Source organism: Melospiza melodia, chromosome Z (assembly GCF_035770615.1).
Source record: "Melospiza melodia melodia isolate bMelMel2 chromosome Z, bMelMel2.pri, whole genome shotgun sequence".
Lineage (NCBI taxonomy): Eukaryota > Metazoa > Chordata > Aves > Passeriformes > Passerellidae > Melospiza > Melospiza melodia.
In genome coordinates, this window is record NC_086226.1 from 43,962,615 (window position 1) to 43,984,355 (window position 21,741).

Consider the following 21,741-nt stretch of genomic DNA (forward strand, 5'->3'; position numbering starts at 1 on the left):
CTTAGAATTGGAGATTGCATGTGGTGGGAAAGAGATGGCCCAAGATACAAAACAATGATATGCAGATGCTGATGCTCTGCAGGAGGACACAGTGGCCTTGAGAAAAAGAAGAGGTTTAATTGACCTGTCTTTTTGTCAGAGATTACTGCAGTTGTGTGTTGTTCTGGGTTACTTTCTGGAGCTGCCCAGATTCTTACATCTCACCTAGGCAGAGGACTGTGTTCATTCTCTCTGATGAAAGCTTGCTCATGGAGCAATGCTTTCCTTCCCTGGGATGTTGTGATACACTTGTGTGGGCAGCACCTGGACGTTCTCCTGTGGCCTGCTGCTGCTCCCTGTGGAAATACATGTCCTTTACACCCTGGGAGTCAGCTAAGGGTGCTCATCTTGTATTTTAGGGTTTTCTAGGGACTCAACAGGCACATATTGCTGTTTGTGGTACCATGCAGCCTTACTGAACTGGAGATTAACAGTGATAAAACTCCCAAGTTCTCGTGATGGAAGTCACTGCTTTGCACTGTCTGGTGGCAGCTGCGGTGAGGGTAAGGAGCAAGCACCAGAAACAGGACAGGCACCTGTCACAGGAAAAACAGCAAGAACGAACTTTTTCCGGACCTGAAAAATTATTCTCTCTTCATTGTCTGCCTTTCCCCACTTACAAGACACATAACTCAGTAAATTTTCCCCAAAACTATTCTACAGTATTCCTCACTTCCCAGATTATTTTGCATTTAAAAAGCATTTAATGAATAATGCATATGAATCTCCTCCCTGTGGGAAGGGAAGATATTTTATTCACTTTAAAAGTATATAGTCCCTCAGGAAAATTACTGGGATGAAAATAGCCTGATGACAGTTGCTTGTCCTTCTGTTTGTAAACATGTGAGTGCCTACATTTAGACATGTTCCTTACAAAAGGCTTACTACTGGAGCAGAAGTCCTTGAGAAGCTTCTTGTAGTGGTCACCTCTCTCCTCCCTCTCTTTTGAGCCATTTGTAAGGCTTTGTATTAGAGATGACAGAAGGGCAGCCCTTCCTGTATCATGTTTCCACAGCACTTTTAGGGGCTGAGGGAGCACTTGGACTTCCCACGTTGGCATTGCTGCTGTATCGCCATTTCCTTCCTCTGGTAACATGACCCCCCGTGGTAGCAGAGTACTATTTCTGCCAGGATGTCCCAGTGTAACCAGCTCTGAGCTTTGGGACAACAGCATGCTTGTGTCTATCCTCCTCTTTTTATTTCTGTCATTCCCTCCTCTGATTTCATCCAGAAATTACACTTACCACATTGGCAGAAAGCAGTGGTTGACCTCTGCTGTGGGATATAGGTTGGGGTGTCTGGGGGGAATTAGCAGATCTACCAGGTCTAAAAAGGGCTCTTCTGCTCCCTATCTCTCTAAAACTCTTTAGAGCATATTCTCAGTCTCTTATTTGTTCTTTTTTATCCAATTTGGAAGTTTTTGTGACTTCTTACTGATTTTGGACTAGGCTGTCAAAGCTGAGCTGTCTGCTCAGAAAAGAGCTGAAAACTTTCTTCTTCTGACTCTTCACACAGACTTTGACAAAACTAAATGCTCAGACGCTTGGAGAGGTAGGTGAGTGTGCAATCTAGTCATACTTGTTCATGTTTTCTGTCTGTCCTTCCCTACATTTTGCAAAACCTTCTGACCCATAGAAGTAGGTAATGTGACCCTTACCCCTTCTCACAGTCCATCCCTTTATTTTGCCCAATGTCTCCTCCCTAGTTATCTTGCACTGTAATTAATGTTTTACAGAACTGTTTCCTCTTTTTAGAATTAATATATTCTTGTATCTTTTTTCTTTATAACAGTCTGTTGATTTCCTTCAACATATATAAGGGCCTGTCTGGGATAGTTTTGCCCTTCTGTATTTGTTTGAAAGCTGCGGGGGGGGGCAAGGGGGGGAGAGAGGGGCCACAGACTTTTTAATATCTGAGTTTGAAGGTTTGGTCAGATTAGGATGAGGATCAAATTACCTGATAATTGGGAGCAGACAGTACTCCCTATGTAAACCAGACATCCCTTGTCTGGAGCAGTCTCTTACTGCTGAGGGGCATGTTGGTGTATTCCTAGCCCCTTCCCTACCCTTGCTTCACACAACCAACCTCTCTGCCTGGAGCACTGTGATATGGTTTGCAGATCAAGTAATAGAAAGGAAACACTTGTGCAGCTCTGCTGCTGTTACTGCAATTTCAGGTCTAATACTAGTAAATAGGTCAATTTTTAACACTTCACGTACACTGCTTCATAAATCTAAAATGTGCAGCTTTCAAAAAAAAAACAGCACAAGAAAAAGTGAAGCGCATGGCCATGGTTGAAAAAAGTGGACTAATGTTTGCATATGATACAAGCATAAAGGTTAGATCAGGGCAGTCAGGTTTCAAGGACTTACAAATGTCACCAGGGTTTTTTTACTTCAGTAAGCCCATGGCTAAGTCCTTTCTCCCCCTTTCCTCTTCTCCCCTCCCTCCAGCAGATTCTTTAATTTTAGATATCTTTTTCCATATCTTAAGTTACAAAATTTAAAAAAGATATTCCTGTCTAGAATCATTCTCTTCTCTTCTGCTTCTGTTGTCTGTTTTTTGTATGTGGAGACAGATGGCTGTTACATAGCTTGTAAGATTGTCAGGACCCAAGTGTGCTTACATGGCTGTGCACCCACTGCATCACCCTTTAGACTTTCACCATTCTCCCTTGTCATCATTAGTTACAGCCCTGTTCCCTTCCTCTCCCTCAGACACTGTGTCTGCCGTCCAGGATGCTTGTCCTTCCCTTTTTGCTCCCTAATACTCAGTGCCTTTTTCCAGTGCTTGGTTTCTCCCCAGCTCTCTCCAGGGATGCAAAGGGACTTCTCCAAGTCTGTACTCTGAAGAGTGTAGACTGATACCCAGCCTTCCTCTGCCTCTGCTTCCTCACAACCCATTTTCAGTGCTCTGGAAAATGCAATGTTGACAATTTTGAGCAAATTACTTATCTGTCCCTTTAGAGAGAAAAGTTGTAAGACTAAAACTCTGCAAACATAAATGTGGCTCAGCCACCCCATTTCAGCTCACAGAACAAGTCACCATCACAGCAGCAGGAGAGACATCTCTCTGTGAAACTGTGTGTAGTATCTCTTCATCCAGTCCAGCTTTACTGTCCATCGTCAATCCTGCTACTGTGTGATGTCCTGGTAAACTGACCTGACCTCCTTCTCTGACAAGGTGACTTGCTTAGTGGATGAGGGAAAGGTTGTGGATGTTTCTGCCAGGACTAAGTGAGCCTTTGACACTGTTTCCCACAGCATTCTCCTGGAGAAATAGGCTGCTCATGGCTCAGTGGCTTTACCCACTGCTCACTGGGTGAAAAACCATCTGGATGGCCAGGCCTCAAGCTGGAGGATGCTGATGGATGGAGTTACATCCAGCTGGTTGCCGGTCACCAGTGGTGTTCCCCAGGGCTCAGTACTGGGGCCAGTTCTGTTTGAGGTTTTTATGGATGATCTGGATGAGGGCATATCAAGCAGTTTAGAGACAACACCAACTCCAGCAGAAGTGTTGATCTGCTGGAGGGCAGGAAGGCTCTGCAGAGGGATCTGGACAGGCTGGATCATGGGCCGAGCCCAGTGGTGTGAGGCTCAACAAGGCCCAGTGCTGGGCCCTGCCCTTGGGTCACAGCAACCCCAGGCAGTGCCACAGGCTGGGGCAGAGTGGCTGCAAAGCTGCCACAGGAAAAGGCCCTGGGGGTGCTGGTGACAGCAGCTGAGCGTGAGCCAGCAGTGCCCAGGGGGCCAAGAAGGGCAATGGCATCCTGGCCTGTGCCAGCAATGGTGTGGCCAGCAGGAGCAGGGCAGGGATTGACCCCCTGTACTCAGCACTGGTGAGGACACACCTCAAATCCCGTGTGCATTTCTGGGTCACTCACTCCAAGAAGGATATGGTGGTGCTGGAGGTAGACCACAGAAGGGCAGTAGAGCTTGGGAAGGGTCTGGAACACAAGTTGTTTAAGGAGTAGCTAAGGGAGCTGGAGTTGTTTAGCCTGAAGAAAAGGAGGCTTGGGAGGACTGTATCACTCTCTACAGCTGCCAGAAAGGAGAAGGTAGCCAGGTGGGGGTCAGCCTGTTCTCCTACGGAACAAGTGATGTGAGGCAAAGGCCTCAAGTTGTGTCGGGCAAGGCTGGATAGGAATTCTTCACCGAAATGTTTGCCAAGTTTGGAACAGGCTTCTCAGGGAAGTGGTGGAAACACCATCTCTGAAGGTGTTTAAAAGATGTGTACATGCGGTGCTTGGGAACTGACATGTTCACGTAGTGAACATGAAAGTGTTAATAGTTGATGATCATAAAGGTCTTTTCCAGCCTAAAAATTTCTGTGATTTTATGATTCTAAGAAAAAAAAAAAATCACCAGATATGAAGGCTTGAATTGTCTACTTGCTCCCACAACAAAACTTCTTACCATAAGCTTTCCCAGGCAATCAGATTGGCATTACTTACCTGGGGATACACAAAATATCAAGTAGTTGAAGTTCATTCTGTGTGATTCCAAACTAGATGTACACTTAAAAATAATATGGGGAGCATTTATCAGTTGCACCTGAAAACATATATTTGACACTGTGACTTAAAATGCATCCTGGACCACCCCAGCTTGGGAAGTCTCTTGAGTTGCAGGTTTCTGTACACCAAGGGAAGAAGAATGTTTGCTTGCTTCTTAGGCCCTTCCAGAGGCATCCGCTAGAGAGGAGATGGCTGTGCAGATCAGTTTCATGTCTGACCTCAGTGGCTAGCAGGTTTTAAATCATTCTGTGGAAACCAGCTGCCAAATTCTGGAAGGCTGTAAAGAAAAAAGCCAGAATAGCACGTGCCCACTCTCTCACAAATTAAAATCTAGAAGAACCCCATATCTAATCTGCATCAAAATGCAGCAGCTGTTTTTGGGGATAGGAACATAAACCTGACAGTAGTGGGTATGGCCAAGCTCTGGTCTCCCCTGAACTGGATCTCTGTAATCAGGCAGATTATTTCATTCTTTCCAAGCAGAGCCACACCATTGCTGAGGAAATGGTCTGTTGGAGGCATGTGTCTTAAAGAGCTGTGTTTCATCCATCGCCTTTCACAGATCCATTGTGCTCTCTCTGCCTTTTGTTTTCAAAAGGGGTGTGAAATAACCTGCTTTTTAGATAAGAATTTATCAGCTGGATGGCTGCCCATGCACCAAACCTTACATTCCCTCTGCTTCGGACCAAGTCAGGTTTTTTAGTCACTGGGGAGCTGTGCTGTGACCTCAGTTTTGTTTCTACTGCAAACAGTAGCTGAATGAGTTTATTTGACATTTTAATGGTCTCAAAGGCCAAGAAAATAAATACGTATGTGCTCTTTGCCTTTAGGTTTAGCTGGTGACTCCATATTTGAATTGCTGGACAAGGGCTGATGTACTGATACACGCTTTGGGTTATTGTATGGACTCATGAGGTCTTTTCAGCCTGCTGAGTAACAGAGTTTTGAGGACAGTCTACTCAAGGTGCATGACTTGATAAAGTGCCTGTTCAAATGTCGAGCCCTCAAAACCGCAGAGTAATGATAAACAGATGAAGCATGTGTAGACAGCTGCTAAAATCTGTTCTTCTCTAAACAGGATATCATGCTGTATTTTTTTAGAAAAATGAAACCATATAATGTTAAGATTTTTTTTTTTTTCTCTGAGCAGAATCCCAACTGGATTCTGGCCATTCTCTTCTCACCTCCCTATTCCAAGTGTCACGTTTGTTTTCACAACAGAAAACTACTTGGCTATTTTAATGATCTCCCCTGCTGATGGAGCTAGAGATGCCCACCACTAACACACAATCGTGCTTTGCACTGCTTATTCTCACCTGGCTGGTTGAAAGATAGGGCTTAAAAAGCAGCAAGCACAAAGTGGTGGCTGCAGGCCAGGCAGTGTTTAAAGGGCTGTGAATTGAAAACATGGATTGAGTGTCAGCTACCCTAGAGTTTTTCTGTTTTCTGGCAGAAGCTTCAAACCATGGTTAGGAACTGTTCCCAAATAATATTTTGTGGAGAGCTGCTTTTCTTCATGCATGGGGTTGTTGGAGCACAAACCAAACCCAGTTCATTTAAAATTCAATATCTTTGTGGTCCATAGATGAAACAAGTTGGGTTCTTCAGACTTATTTTGTGAGCTCATGGTTTATACTGGATACATCAATGACTTGTAATTCAAGGAAATAATTTTAAATTACCTAGAGGGCAGAACCTACTTTAGAGTCCAAAAGCTGATGCCTGGAAGTATTGTATATTACTTTGCTTCATATTAAATACCACTGAAACTATCAAGACATTCAGGAAACACTTTTATTGGAAGTCTGTAATTTTAGCTGAAGGTATTGCAGAGGACTTGGACCTTGATCCTGCCAATTCAGCACAAGATCCTGAAGCACAGCTGTTTGAAGCAAAGCTCTTCCAGTCTGCAATGAACTTGGAAATTGTTTTGAGAATTCATGTTCCCCTCCCTTTTTATTTTTAACTGTTCTTGAGAATCTGCATGAAAAGCATGAAAATAAGGTTATTTTCCTTTAGTCCTGTGAAGTCCTAGGGCCTCTGCCCTTGTTAAATAAGTCTGTCACCTTTTAAGAACAGCTGTTGTAAGTAGAGGTAAAGAGAGATGGAGCTGAGGGCTTTGAGGCTCTTTTTATGATCCTGAGAAATGGGTCTTCTTGCATCTAGAATTCCAGTTATCCTTACTTGAGTTAATACTTGGTGTTACGTGGAAACAAGGAAATTGAATATGGAAAAATGGTGCATTGTTTTCAAAGTGTTGTTACTAACATGGAGGAAATCTTGCATATTTTGGATGTGTTTTAGAAAAAAAAAAGCAAACATATACTAAAAGTTTTATTTTTATCCCTCAAATTATAACCTGCATATGAGAAGCATAAGTAAAAAAGGATTGAATGTAACACAGACAAAATTGCAAGCAGTGGTGGTTACAACAAGGGTAATTGTTCTGTCCAAATTATATCAATGAACCTTTCTGTGCTCTCAGTCCACATGTAGGAGTGAGAAATGAGAGGTGGGTGGGGGTGAAAGGCTCTGGGAGGAAGGGAGAGCACAGTGGGGAAGAGAAGTGACCTCAAATTAAAATTCTCTTTTGGGAATTACATCTGTCTTCTTCAGGGAAAAAAACACCAAAACAAAAAAATCAACACCAACCCCTGCCTGCCTCCCCCCCCCCCCCAAAAAAAAAAAGCCCAGAAACCCAACATCGTTTTAGTGTCTCACTTGGTAGAGTTCCTTTGTCCTGCTACCAATTTCATGTGTGTTAACCCTTGGGGAGCCAGAGGCATTGTGTGTGAAGTGCACTGCATGTGAAGGGCTGTGAAGGAAACCGCTGGCGCTGGGCTGGGCTGGCTGCCGGGCTGGGACTGTCTCAGGAAATTCCAAATGAGTATAAATAAATGCTCTGTAGCAACCACTGGGCTCCCTGCCTGCTGATGTGTCAGGACTATGCAGTCCCTTTAAGGCAAAGGAAAGTGTGCTTCAGCCTTAATTTGCTGAAAAACGGAACACGTTAACATCCAGGGGTTTGCTTCTCATGGATCGGTGAGTGAGACCCTCGAATGGGCCTGGGTGAGGGGCTGGCTCTGCTAAAACCAGCCCTTGATGTTCTGACAGGATATTAAGTTGGGATGGATAGAGGGGGTTTTTAATGTTTTTAGTGGGGCTGGGTTAGTCGGGTTGTCTCACAAGTGCTGCCATCTGAAGGGAGTTTGCACTTGGGGTTTCAGGCACCTCTGGTAGCCTCTGTATTTTCATCCCTATATACAGAGTAGTTTGTTTCCTTCAAAAAGCTCAGGTTTTGTCATGGAAGATCAGCATTGTGAAAGCTCTAGAGAAGGGAATGGGACTGTGCATCTATTTGCTGCAAAGCATCACTTCAAAAGCAGAAAGGTAGCTGTTGCCCTCAAAGCTGCTAATTTTGAGTATTTTTCATAGACTTTCAATTATAAAACACTGGGTTTAGTTATTTTTAAACTTTTTTCAGAAAATCAGTTTGTTGTTCTGAGTTAGTTTAAATGCAGAGGAAAAGCTTTCAATTTTTTTTTTGGCAAATGCAAATCACTCAGGCTTTTGAAGCTGGGAAAGCAATACATATCTCAAAGAAGGAATCAGTACTAGATTAATATAAAGAAGGGGAGGAGGGAACAATCTCCAGTGTTTGAAATATCATACTGATTATGCAGCATAAACCATATTTCTTATGGAGGCAAGCATGTGACAAAATAATGTCCTTCCAGGACTCATAAAAACAAATATTTGTTGAACCATTCTTGCAGAAGACAATTCTTCCATTTTTTCCACTCTGTGCACAGCTGTAAGACAAAACTGAAACTGTAAATCAGTTTTAATACTCCACAGCAGGTTTATATCCCAGGAGTCCAGGTTCTTTTCTGATGGTTATTCCTGTTACAATAGCCCTATGTATCTGTTCTCCACTTCTCACCTCTTCTGAGATTTATAAGCACAGAAGGGTAATGGCATTATAAATCTAAATATTTTGGGTTTGTAATTCAGTTGTTCTTGGATAGAAAGGGAATACAGCCTTCTTTGCTTGTGTTTCAGCAGGTAACACTGATGCACCTTTGTGTTAAAAGACGTTTTCAGGCAAACATCCTGCTTACATCCATGACTTCTTTGGGGAGATGATTTGGATATATAAGAAAGGAAGAAAAAAATTGGGGGGTTTTTCTTTACCAGCCTTTTACCTCAGTATTGTGAAGCCTAACCTACTGTGTGGATTCAAGTCCTGGACTTCGTAACTACACTTTTCCTTTGTCACTTTTGCTGTGATACTGAAGCAACAGGAGGCGATGTACTGTTGGAAGAGTGGGGCAGGTGTGCCACATTTTCAAGGGCTGGCCAGGGAGGTGGGGGAGCCGTGTGGTTTCTCCTGTGTCACAGAGGACAGCAAGGTGCTTCACCAACACTGGGAGTCAACTCGTGTTCATCACTTGCTTTCAGTGTAAGCTAAGGTGTTTCTTTCTCAGTTACATTGCTTGACATTAATGGGGCATTGGTGGAGGATGATGTGGGAAGCACATCAGCGAAATGCAACTAAGGCTGTTTCTGACTTGCCTGACAGTGGACCTGCTGGTCATGCTCAAAGCCACAGCTCACCCCAGAGGTGGTGCTGCAACAGCAATCAGCCGAAGCAGCCACTGTTTCCAGTTGTTTCTGTCCAGAGGTGGCAGGGCATTGGTAACAGGAGCAGTCACCGCCACGGTTTCTGCTCTGCTCTTCCTTGCTGCTGATGGGCATGTAGCAGACTAAGCTAATGACTGTGTCCCTTCCCACCCATGCCCTGCTTCCTGCCACTCACTGCCCTTGGGACCTCTGAGTCAGACACTGGGATGGAGGCAAAACAGGCAAGCCTCTTAGTTTTTGTGGTTAATGGCCCTGAGGTGGTGCACACACAAGACGTTCCAACACAAAACTGACAGATATTGAATTATTCCAAGTATATTAAAAAGTAGATTTATTATCAGCCTCAAATAAAGCAGTTGTCAATAATATAAAGCAGATTTTGTGAATTTCAATAGGGGGGCATTTTGCCGTCACTCTTAAGATTATTGTGCTTTTTACTTCCCCAGGAACATATTTCTCTTAAAAAATATTATCTATTCGGGATTAATTAATTTGCACAACTTTCTTATAGTATGTATTTTCTAGTTTAAATTAACTTCTGTTTGAGCTGCAAGTTTTCAGTTCACAGATTCTAGATGTAAAAGTTTTAGACATTAAAAGGTCTAGAGAGGGTTAAGAGGTGTGTTTTTGAAAGGTGGTTTTTGCTTTCAGATCACAGAAATAACTTTTAGCTGTGGGTATATGATGTTCAGATATAAATTCTGTAGTTAAGTTTGTTTGTACCATGTGAAAGAAAACACTTAACAGTGTGAAAATGGGTAATGTGACCTTGAAAGACCCTGTTCTAACACCAAAAGGGCTATTCACTAGATATAACCTCCTTTGATTAGCTGGCTGGTAAGCATTCTGAGCATTTTCTATGAGACACCAAAGTGCTCTGTTGTAGCTGGCAAAGAGAGCCGGCTATGTACCAAAGAGAAGAATAAAAGCTAGAGTCTCTTCCTAACCTCTTCAAGGTTAAGAAATTGTTCTGTGGTTGAGGAATTGAGCCCTGAGGAGGAGGTGACAGTGGGACATCCAGACTAGTGCATCCATCTGATCACAGTACCAAAGCAAGAGCTGGCCAGTCAGCCTCACTTCAGTGCCAGGTGAGATCATGGAGGAGATCCTCCTGAAAATTATGTACATGAAAAATCAGGAGGTGTTTCCTGACAGCCAACATGGCTTCACTGAGGGCACACCATGCCCAACAAATGTGGGGGCCTTTCGTGGTGGGGTGACAGTGGATGGTTGGATCCAATATTATCTACCTGGATTTATGCAAAGTATTTGACACTGTCTCACCTCTCTAATCCAGACACACATGGATTTGATAGATGTATAAAGAACAGACTGGATGCCTGCACTCAAAGAGTTGGACTCAACAACTCAATGCCCAAATGAAGATCAGTAACACCCTCCCAGGGTCAGCAATGGGACTGGCACTGTTTAATGTCTTCATTGGTGACATGATCAGTGGCAGCACCCTCAGCACATTTGCCAGGGATTCCAGGTCATGTGGTGTGGTCAGCACTCCAGGGAGCAGGGATGCCATCCAGAAGGGTTGAGAGGTGGGCCTGTGTCCTCAAGTACAGCAAGGCCGAGTGAAAGGTTCTGGTTCGGGGCAATCCTGAGCACAAATACAGGCTGAGCAGAGAACGGACTGAGAGCACCCTCAGGGAGAAGGACTTGGGGTTGCTGTTTGACAAGAAGCTTTAAATAACCCAGCAATGTGTATTTGCAGCCCAGAAAGCCAACTGCATCCTGGGCTGCATCCACAGAAGTGTGACCAACAGGCCATTCTCCACCTTTTCTCCACTCCTGTGAGACCCCACCTGGAATACTGTGTCCAGGTCTGGATCCCCCAGCATAAGAGGCATGTGGACCTGCTGGAATGAGTTCAGAGGAGGGTCATTAAGATGATCAGAGGGCTGGATCATCTCTCCTGTGAAGACAGGCTGAGAGAGTGTGAGTTGTTCAGCCTGGGGAAGTGAAGCCTCCAGGGAGACCTTCCAGCAACATTCTGAGCACGTACAGGGGGGCCTGCAAGAAAGCTGGAGAGGCACTTTCTATGAGGGCATGTAGTGACGCTTTTAATGTTATTTGCATTGTGGCTGTGATTGTTTATTCTCCTGTTGCTGTACTCATCCTATTTCTAGAAACAGCATGGTATTAAAAGAGCAGATAAATTCCTTAAATTCCTTCTTTTACCAAAGTTGCATTGTAAATGGGCCATCTTAGCCTGGTGCCCTGGTGTTTGTTCCCAGAGCAAGCAAAACACAGCAGCGATCTTAACCATCACTTTTCAACTGATGCTGCTTATGTTCATTGACTTAAGGTACTACATCTCTGTATCTTAAGAATTGACTGTACTCTGAATTTACTTGATTCACATTTCTGCAGCTTAACCACTGCAAATACCTGAGCTGGAGCATCTACATTGTGAAATAAAACCCATATAAATACTATACAGCTTCACCCCTTCTCTGTTATTATCACGGAAGTTGATATCCCCCATTTTCTGATTACAACCCCCACCCTAAGCACTGAGTATTTAGATGTCAGATTTAAAAGTCAGCTCTCCAGCTGGGGTATTGGCATATAAATTTTGAAAAGTAATCTAAAAACTAAGTGTTTTCCCAGTTTTCTGTTTCTCATTTTTTTCCAAATTAAATTTGCAGCATACATTTTACACCAGAGATTTATTTGTTAGGCAAAATGTGCAGTAAATGCTCCTCTGTGACAGGAGAATCCTCCATCCCTCTAAGTGTGGGTTTGGTAGCAGGGTCTGTTCTGGTTTGGACTGTAGTACCCCATACCCAGCAGTATCAGGTGCATCAGGAGTTACATCACATTTGCTTAGAGCATGACTGCAGATGACTATGAGCAAAACAGCCCACCTTCCTTACAAGGCAGTATTTATTGGTTGGTTTCCGTGGCAGAAAAAGAGATGAAGGTGCTATCAGCCACATCCACAGCACAGTGTAGCATTCTGGGCAGTTGTGCAGTGTTCTTGTACAAGCAGAGCTGGGCCATCCCAGCAGCACAGCCTTGTGCTGCAGGAGGGGTGGCTGAGGCCAGCACCCAGCCCCAGGGTATGACCATGAGCAGCTTGTTGGCTTGTCCTGCCTGCTGGGCCAGTGTGTACTCCACACCTGAGGTGTCCTTCACATTGCCACTTTGTGCTGTAACTGCAAAGAGAAAATCAAACACTTGATGCTTCTGCTGTGTCTGGAAAAGTACAGAAATTATTTGCTGTTTCTCTAAGTTTTTTCTCTCTAGGTTCTTGGAATCAAAAAAAAAAATCTTTTAGGTCAACAGTTTAGTTTTTGGACTTTTCCCCACCAGCACTTTTGAAAACAATATAGACCTAGACTGAACTGTTGGGGAGCAAGTAGTTTCATGGCATCTCCTGTATATTGCTAGCCAAGAGAAAAGTGATAAATGAGTGTGAAAGGTTAAGGTCTATTTTCCAAGAGGTTTTATTGTGGTTGTTTTGTTTAACTTATATTCAAATCCCAATGCTTGAAAAGGAGAATGAAAGAAAAATGGTCAAATATTCAATCTGACTTAAAAAAAAAAGTGCTTGGCCTCATGAGTTTTGGATCTTTCTAGAAGGTGAAATTGATGTTTTTATATAGTAAAATGTAGAAAAAGAAAAGAACGAAAGTAGTATTTTGGAGGTGGGAGGAGAAGGGGAAAGTTCACCAATTTATTCTCTGTTGTAGTAAGGAATCGAAAAGTCAGAACTTTTCTTTTTTAATTCCTTTTCCTGGCCTAGATAAGCTTTCAAATTGAAGTTGAGCATATAAAAATACTGATTGACTCCATTTATGCCAACTACTGGTTCTGCAATTTTTCCTTTGCAACATTCTTTATTAATTGCCTTACGCCGTAACTCTGGAAGGAGACTGTTATTCATAACAATATTTCAATAAAACATACTACTTTAGTAGAGTCAAATGCATGATAAAAATGCATTAGAGCAGATATCATAACCAGATGGGGACAGTGGGCTCAACATATGATATCTGTATTTTTCAAGGCACCTCAGACTTTCAGTGTTGGAAATAACATCTTGTGTTTGCTCTTCTTGGACCCTCCAAGTCAGCTCTACAATAAAGGTTTTCTAGCATGCAGAACCAAAACTCAATGTGTGCCCACACTCCCCTTGCTTTTGTCTTCCTGAGAAGTCCTGTGGCACAGAAGCTAAATATTCTATTCTTTTTCCAGTTCTCCTGGTCTGAAAGGTGCCATGATTAGTGTGGACTCAGGTAGAGCTGACTCGATATTTTAATATACTGATGTTCTTGTGTAGTGCATTGGATAGGATATAATTTAATAGAAGTTGGCAAGACTGGAATGTTTGGACAGAGTCAGTCTCAGTGGTAGAGAAAGTGAGGAGTACATTTTTTAAACGCTACTTGTGTCCTCCTGCCCATGGTTATCCTGTAGCATTAATAATGACAGTACCACAACGAGCTCTCTATGCTTCACAGAGTGTTCTATTTCACTGGTACTGGATTTAAAACATGATGTGTTTGTGTCTCATTGCATTTGGACTTGATGATCTTAAAGGTCTTTTCCAATCTTCCTTTTCTACGAAAAGAAGAGTGTCTGCAGCATTTGTACAGACAAAAGTGTATGTGTTTGTACATCTGCACTTGTGATTAATACTTGCCTGATATACTACAGAGGCTAGGGAATAGTTCTAACTTCACCAGTGTCCACGATGAACTGGCCAAGGATGGGACAAGGAGCCTAACAAGAGTGTTTGTACTGTGTGGTGTTTGCTGCAATATTTCTATGTGTGTGGGCACAGGAATCTTTGGCTCACTTGAGGTCTTTGGGCATGAAGGGACACTGAGGTTCATCTGGGGTACCTGCTGGTGTAGCATTTGGTACTCACCCACCACAGCTAGGAAGTGAATGTATCCATGGTTCATCCACGACCTAAGGGCTGAAAAGGCTGCACCTTTACCAGGTGTTTATTAATTCATTTTTATTAGATTTTTTTTCCCCTTTTGGAACCAACAAAACCATTTTTATTGCTTCAAAACAGCCGTCCATTTTGTTTTGTTTCACGTTTAGCAGGCACGCCCATTTTGACTTTTCTCTGAAACAACAAAATGCACAAAGGCTTGGCACAGTTCCTGCAAGCTGCATCAGTCTTGTGTTGGTGGTGGTAGTGGATTGCATGCCTGATCCCCTTTTGTCTTAAAGTACCAAGAAGGGGTCAATACTGGGGTCGCATGGGTGGAATGCTCACTGTGCTGTTTTAAGGAGAAGCAGCAGGCTCTCAGCTCCAGGCACGTCTTGTGCTTTCAGCACAAACAGACTCAGTCCTGGCAGTGCTGCAGCTCAAGCTGAGGACAGGAGAGATTCCACTGTGAAGACACTGAGTTGCATGCACGTGTTGTAGAGAAGTTTATTGAGGGATTCAGTGTCAGAGTGGTTGTTTCTCTCTTACTGTATTTTTTATAGGTTTCTGTTTAGCAGTCTTAATTCCATCAAGAACAAAATACGTAAGAGATCCCAGTTTGACTCCCATGACTGAACATGAGATTTGCATGTCTTTTTAGAGGATTTATGAATATTTTTCCAAAGATGCATTAATTCTTAAGTCCTAGGCCCTTCACAGAGGAAAAGTCTGTTCTTCCTTCCCCCATCCAACACTTATTCATTGTGCCTAAGGACAGTTTAGAAAAACTGTTTGACTTCACTGGTGTAGTGATGGGAAAATCAGAGATGTTGCTGGGTAGGAGGACAAGGACCAAGACAAGCAAAGGAAAGGAACTGGAGAAAATGGGACAACAGGTAAAACCGATGGAGCTTGAATTTACATGGGCTGGACCAGATTTTGGTCTATAATTGGTGGTGCAAGCAAATGAATGTAAGAAATACAGGGAGAAAATAGTTGAGAAATACAAAGTATGAGGACAAGGCAAAAAGAATCCAGAAGAGTACAGGGAATGAGGGTCAAGGAGAGAGTGGGCACAAACCTAGGGTGCAGGCAGGACCGACCTAGGGTGTGGAGGTATTGGGTGTGGAGAGTTTGTCTGCAGGGAATGGAGCCAGCATGAGAATCTGGGAGCAGAGTACTGACTTCACGGAGGAAGAGGAGTAATTTAGAGAATATGCTCTCATTCTCTCCATGGCAGTGGGGGTCCTGGAGATTGTTCCCCTGCCTGACATTGAGGCAGTCCTACTGGACAGCACGGAGCTGCGGGTCCTCATGTGTCTGAAGTGTTTTTGTATGCATGTATTTTTGCTTCCAGTGGTATTTAGACGGCTATTTTGGGTGTATCTGTAAGTAAATACCACACCACACTGACACTCTGGTCTTTCAGCAGAAACATGTGGTCTGGGGGGGTTGTTTGTGTCTGTCGAGCCGTCTGCCTACACTGCAGAACCGAGGTACTAAGGTGACCGGGCCGGCCCAGTGCTGCGGCTCTGAGATGTGCGTGCCCGTGTCTGTGCCTCCGTGCTGTTCTCTTCCCGAACCGTGGATGGCAGGCTCTTCTGAGCAGCGTCCTCCTCCATAGCTCGGGATGTCCTGTGGTAGCCAAAGGCATGCCATGACAGAGCAGTTACACTGTTTGCAGGCAAAGCTTTTCCTAAGTATGCCAAGGAGACTGGAAAGACAGGAGCTTCGCCCGCCGAAAACCTTTTCAGTACAACATGAAGTCACTTCCTGTAGTTGCACTAAGTCTAGAGCTTATTTTTTCCCCTCCTCTCTGCTCCCTGCCTCCTCCTTCCCTGAGGCTTGTGTTCCTTTCGGAGGACGCGGCTCCCGAGCCTCTCCTTTGGGAAGCGGGAGGGAGCGCAGGGGGCAGCGCGGCGGGCGGAGCGCGGCGCGGCGCGGGGGAGGAGGACGGCGCTTCCTTATGGGGTGGTTGAAGCAGCAGCGAGCCGGAGGGAGGCAGGGCTCCGGCGTGTGACACATGAAGCTGGGACAGCCATACGTGGCTGGAAAATTTGCAGTGTGGGGGCAGAGACATGTGGCTAAGTCAGGTAACCGGAAAGCTGGCTTTTATTATTCCTCCAGCGCATAACTTGCAATAGTTGTTTTTCCGTTGTTTTTTGGTTTGTTTTTTTTTTTTTTCCTCCCGTTTATTTGTATGTTTCCTCCTGCCAAGTATGAGGCCAGGAGGAGCAGGTTGTAAGGCAGTGCTGTATATAAATACGCAGCCTGAGAAAACCCAGCCGATGTATTGAACTTTTTATTTAGATTGCTTCAGGAACAGGTGAGTCCTGCGGCTGGAGGGCAGGCGGGTGCACCTCTTGTATGACGCTTGTCCCTGAACAGAGGGGTCGGGACCCTGCTGGAAGGGGATCTGGCTGCCTGTCGTGGTGGTGGAGCTTCACGGAGTTTAAAATGAAAGAGGCAGAGGTGCTGGTGGAAGTAATATGAGCTGAGAGCAAATTGGTGGTGCTGCTGTTGCAGCAGCACTTCCCAGAGCCGTGAAACAGCGCTGCAGAGCTGTGTAAAGTCCAGTGGCGTCAGTTGCATAAGGAGCAGGGTCAGAGTTCCCATTGCCTGCTTGAATGCTCTAGAGAAGCTGGTCTGCGGATGATTCGTGTGGTACATTGTAATCCTGTGGTCTTTACATGATAACGTAACATGTGGGAAAGCTTGTGGGGCATAGGAAGACTGGAAGGATTTGAGCAAGGACTGGAAGGATTTGAGATACTCGCTGTGCCCCTTCAGTAACAGATGCTATCTCTGTGTATGCATGTGTTCACATTTATGTGGGTATGCACTTCTCAGCATTTGAAAACCCACTGATTAACTTTTAAAAAGTTAATCAGGATTTAGTGTTAAGGGTCAGTCAGCGGAAAGTTGGTCTGTTCGTTGAGCTGCAGCAGCAGTTTCTGCCTCAGGCGTGCAGTGAGCACCCATCCTTCTGCACTTGTGTGTGAGTACGTCGTTTACTGAATGCTGATTCTGTTTCTTCTTTTCCAGAAAAAGAGGAAGTTAATGTAAATGGAGAAGATGAAAAAGAACGTAAAGACCCTTATTTTGTGGAAACACCTTATGGCTACCAGCTAGACTTGGATTTTCTGAAGTACGTGGATGATATACAAAAGGGGAATACCATTAAGAAGCTAAATATAAGAAAGAGGAGGAAAGCTGTACCAGCCTCGGTGGGTACTAAGATTTCTGGTGGCCAGTGCAGTGGCTGGACCTCCACAGAGTCTCTATCTTCATCGAACAGTGATGAGAACAAGCAGTCTTTGGCAACGAGGTGTCAAGTAACCTTGCCTATCCCTGCCAAACCCTCAGTTTCCTTTGAAGTATCTCCTACCTACTTAACTGTCCCAGAGAATAAACAGCTTCCTCCTCCCTCCCCCCAGCCTCCTCGGCACAACCTCCTTGTAACAAAAACCCTCATGGAAACACGGAGGCGACTGGAGCAGGAGAGGATGATGCAGGTCACGCCTGGAGATGTCCGCAGGCCTCGACTTTCCAGCTTCGGAGGCATGGGCTCCACAAGCTCCCTCCCCTCTTTTGTGGGATCCAGTGGGTACAGTCATGTGTCTCAGCACCTGCAGAATGGGTATCAGGGGAATGGTGATTATGGTGCCTGTTTCAGCTCCTCACTGGGCAGTTCCATTCGTCACAGCCCCATGAGCTCGGGAATATCCACACCGGTCACCAATGTGAGCCCGGTGCATCTGCAGCACATCAGGGAACAAATGGCAGTTGCCCTCAAGCGTCTCAAGGAGCTCGAGGAGCAAGTCAAGACTATTCCTGTGCTGCAGGTCAAAATTTCAGTGTTGCAGGAGGAGAAGAGGCACATGATGGCTGAACTGAAAAACCATAGGAAAGCCACTCAAAATGACACATACGGTTTCAGAAAGCGATCCTATAGTGCAGGAAATGCAGAGCAGTGGGAACACATGTCTCAGGTGAGAAGAGGTGGAGAACTGTATATAGATTGTGAGGAAGAGATGGAGAGTGTGGAGCAGAGCTCTCAGAGGATAGAGGAGTTCAGGCAGCTGACTGCTGAAATGCAAGCCCTGGAGAAAAAAATCCAAGATAGCAGCTACGAAAGTCCGGCAAACCTTCAGGTGAACAGAGTAAGTCTGACAAAAGAAGCCCGATCTGTTGCTGTGGGTGCTGATGAGAACATGAACGATGTCGTTATATACAACAGATTGGCAAAGCAACACAAAGAAATAGCTGTGGGAACAGAGAAAGAAGTGAAGGAGTGTGGAGTTGGGGTGACAGAGGCTATGCTTGGATTGTCTACAGAGGCTGAGAAGGAGATAGAGCTTCAGCAGCAGACCATCGAAGCCCTTAAGGAGAAGATATATAGACTAGAGGTGCAGTTAAAGGAAACCACCCATGACAGGGAAATGACCAAATTAAAACAGGAGTTGCAGGCAGCTGGGTCTAGAAAGAAGGTGGATAAAGCCATGATGGCTCAGCCCCCTGTTGTCAGTAGGATGGTGGAGGCTGTCGTACAAACGAGAGACCAAATGGTGGGAGACCACGTGGACGTTGCTGATTCGTCAGTGGGAAACCATCTGCAGACGAGCAGCATCGGCACCTCCTGCAGGCCTGCCACGCGGAGCACGGCTGTGGGCCCCGAGCTCCTGATGAGCCGATGGCTGGTGAGGGAGAGGGCAGACGTGCAAGATCAGGGTACAGGGAGGTCCATGGAGCTCCATGATAAGTCCGTGGGCACAGAGACAAGCATCTGTGAGACAGGTGTCAACACGGAGGAGCCGTCAGAGGTGCCGAGCCCTTGCCAGATGGCACAGGCGGTTGGAGCAGTGAGGTCTGTGGGCTGCGGGGACTGCTCGGTGAACGTGGTGGTTTGTGTGCCCAAGGAACACATGTCCCGTGAAACAGCCACAGAGGCTGTACCCAGGGCCGAGGCAACAGTGATGGCTGTGCCTTCCACAGCTAGCCAGCAAACCAGCACTACTTTGGAGATGGTGAGCCAGTGCACCAGCACGGAGGTGGCCTGCCTGGCAGACTGTGGGACTAACACCACTCTGAGCAGCTGTGATAAGCAGACCGGCACAGACGGCGTGGAGCTGCGGAGTGTGGCAGTGGGGGATGGCCGGGTGAAGGACATACACGCATCTGCTAAGATGCGTTCGGTTGGAGTGGGCACCGTGCTCTCCAGCTACCCCGGCTTTGAAAAGCCTTCTGCAGTAAAAACCAAAGACTGTGGCACTGGGCAGATAAGTGTTTATGAGAACTATCTGGTTGGTCTGAAAATGAGGAGCATTGCCTGTGGACCCCCGCCGTTGCCGGTTGTCCCAGCTGGCACCAGGAGCATAGGTGTGGGGGGAGAGTCTGTGTGCGACCCCGTCAGTGGTCAGTCGGAGAGCCCTCTGCCTCCACCTGAGCTCAGGACAGGCTTGGATCACTACATTGAACGCGTGCAGAAGCTGCTGCAGGAACAGCAGATGCTGCTTGCTGAAAATTACAGCGAATTGGCAGAAGCCTTTGGGGAGCCCCACTCCCAGATTGGATCTCTCAATTCACAACTCATCAGCACCCTCACCTCCATCAACTCTGTCATGAAATACGCCAGTACAGAAGAGCTGCATAGCCTGGACCTTCAGAAGCAGTGCATGGAGAGAAGCACCCCATCAGGTAAGCCCAGCATCGAGGCACACATCTGGTGCATTTTTCGGCTCTTTCCCAGGGCTGCAGATCAGTTGCCTGCTAACCTCTCAGTTAGTCTGGAAGCCACTGTGTAGCCCTCCCCAAAGAAGCACAGAGCATAGCACTGTTATGGAACGCCCACTGGGTATTCCGTCCGACCCATCGCTGGCAGCTGAAAAAGCAGTTTTATCTCTCCCAGTCCAGCAAGCTCTGAAGGTCCTGTTGATGATGGTGCCATGTCTCTGACTATGCAAGAGAGGTGTCAAAAATTTTGAAAGGTTTAACCACCAACGTGCTGACTTCATGTTATAACTTCAGGAGTTTTGAGGTTAATGCCCATGGGTTTGGAATTTTAAACTTGGCATGCATATTTTTAAAAACAACAGTGTCAGATTTTTCAGAGCCAAAAGTCACTTAAAGTGTTGGTATCAAACTGACTTGTTTCCACAGACATTTGCCTAGATTTTGTAGTATTTCTTCCAAAGGCACATTGCCTTTGTTCCTTGTGCTGCTCAGACAGAGAGCTGTGGGGTGCTTTCCCTATTCCAGCAGGGCTGATTGCTTTATAATAGGCAACTCCAGAGCACTTCACAGAAACCACATCTTGGACTTTCTCTGTTCCAGTAACTGTTTGTTGTAATCCCTAGTTACAGCCTCGTGTTTGAAAGGCATGACTACTGCTGGAGGTTTTGGTGACCCTCAGGAAAGGCAAGAATTTTAATTTAAACACTCCTTGCTTTTTATTTTTTAATTTTAAAAATATAGACAATTATTTTGAGGGATTTTTTTTTTATTCCCTGGGGTAGAGTTGAGTACTTTTAATTTTTTTTAATGTGTCTGATCATCTAGTTTAAAACTTAGCCATTTTTTAGTATCAGTGAATCCAACCACATTACTATTAAGTTTGTAAATGGTGGCATCCTGGAAACCAATATGTAATGCCTGGTGGTGACTGTTAGATACCTCCTTCTTGCTCCTGCCATGCAGTGACTGAAACAAGAGGTTAAGAAGGTGGCAAAGACTGGCTCTAATGCATGTCCTGTAGATGCTGAATAGTGAAAATACCTTTGAGTATGTACTGTTTAATGTCAGCATAATGTTATTGGCTAATCCAAATAGTTACATAAAGGTCTTGCAGCTTGCTTACTGTCTTAAAACTTACCTATTTTTGTTAAAACGCAGCTTGGTAAATCTGTTTTTTAGCACATCTGTGGATGTGCTAAATAGAGCCATCCACGTAATAAGCTGAGTTTAAAAACCTCAAAGGTTTACTTTCTCATAGTGAAGGAATAAGCAACATTTATGTAGTGGTAAGGAAAACAGATGATACTCTGTCTGCAATCATGCAATATGATACTGTATAAGCAATATTTTTATCTTTCTGGCATGGACTTTATATTCCAGTCTACTTAGAAGTAGTGATATAATAATAATAATAATAATAATAGTAATAGTAATAATAATAATAGTATTTAGCAGACATCAGAAATGTCTGTAAAACAGCAAACCAGAGTTATCACTAGCTGTAAATCCTTAATTCCTTTCCCAGCTTTTACTGCACCGTATCAAATGTGTAGTCAAGAGGTTTGAAAGCATTTAGACACAGGTGGAACAACAGATCATATTTACTAAAAATGTTAGTACATGGATTCAGATTTCACATTCCTGATAAAATTATTTTGGAATAATTTTATTTTAACTTGTAATGCCATTATCTTTAGCTGTGGATGATGAGTGTAAAATTTCTTTATTTTTAGTCCCTGGTGAGGGATGCCTGGACAGCATACATAAATCAAGCTACAGTCTATAACAGTTTAGATCCATGGAGTATTGGAGTGGAAAGGAGGTCTTAAGCCTGAAATGTTACCCTGTCTCTTTCTATTAATTCTGAAAATACTGCCTTTAATACATTTATATGTTGGTCCTGGTCCTG

General features: G+C 44.7%; 1 protein-coding gene across 5 annotated transcripts in view; it reads left to right on the forward strand.

Moving 5' to 3' along the window:
• The window catches only part of KANK1 (KN motif and ankyrin repeat domains 1), a 129,672-nt gene that overhangs the window by 85,401 nt on the left and 22,530 nt on the right, over positions 1-21,741 (forward strand). For 3 of the 5 annotated variants that reach the window (XM_063181142.1, XM_063181144.1, XM_063181143.1), the window contains one exon: positions 17,145-19,796. In XM_063181142.1, the coding sequence (XP_063037212.1) occupies positions 17,145-19,796 (2,652 nt within the window). Of the gene's footprint in view, positions 1-16,054; positions 16,193-17,144; positions 19,797-21,741 lie in introns of those variants that run through there. The other 2 variants (XM_063181139.1, XM_063181141.1) reach the window with 1 other exon arrangement.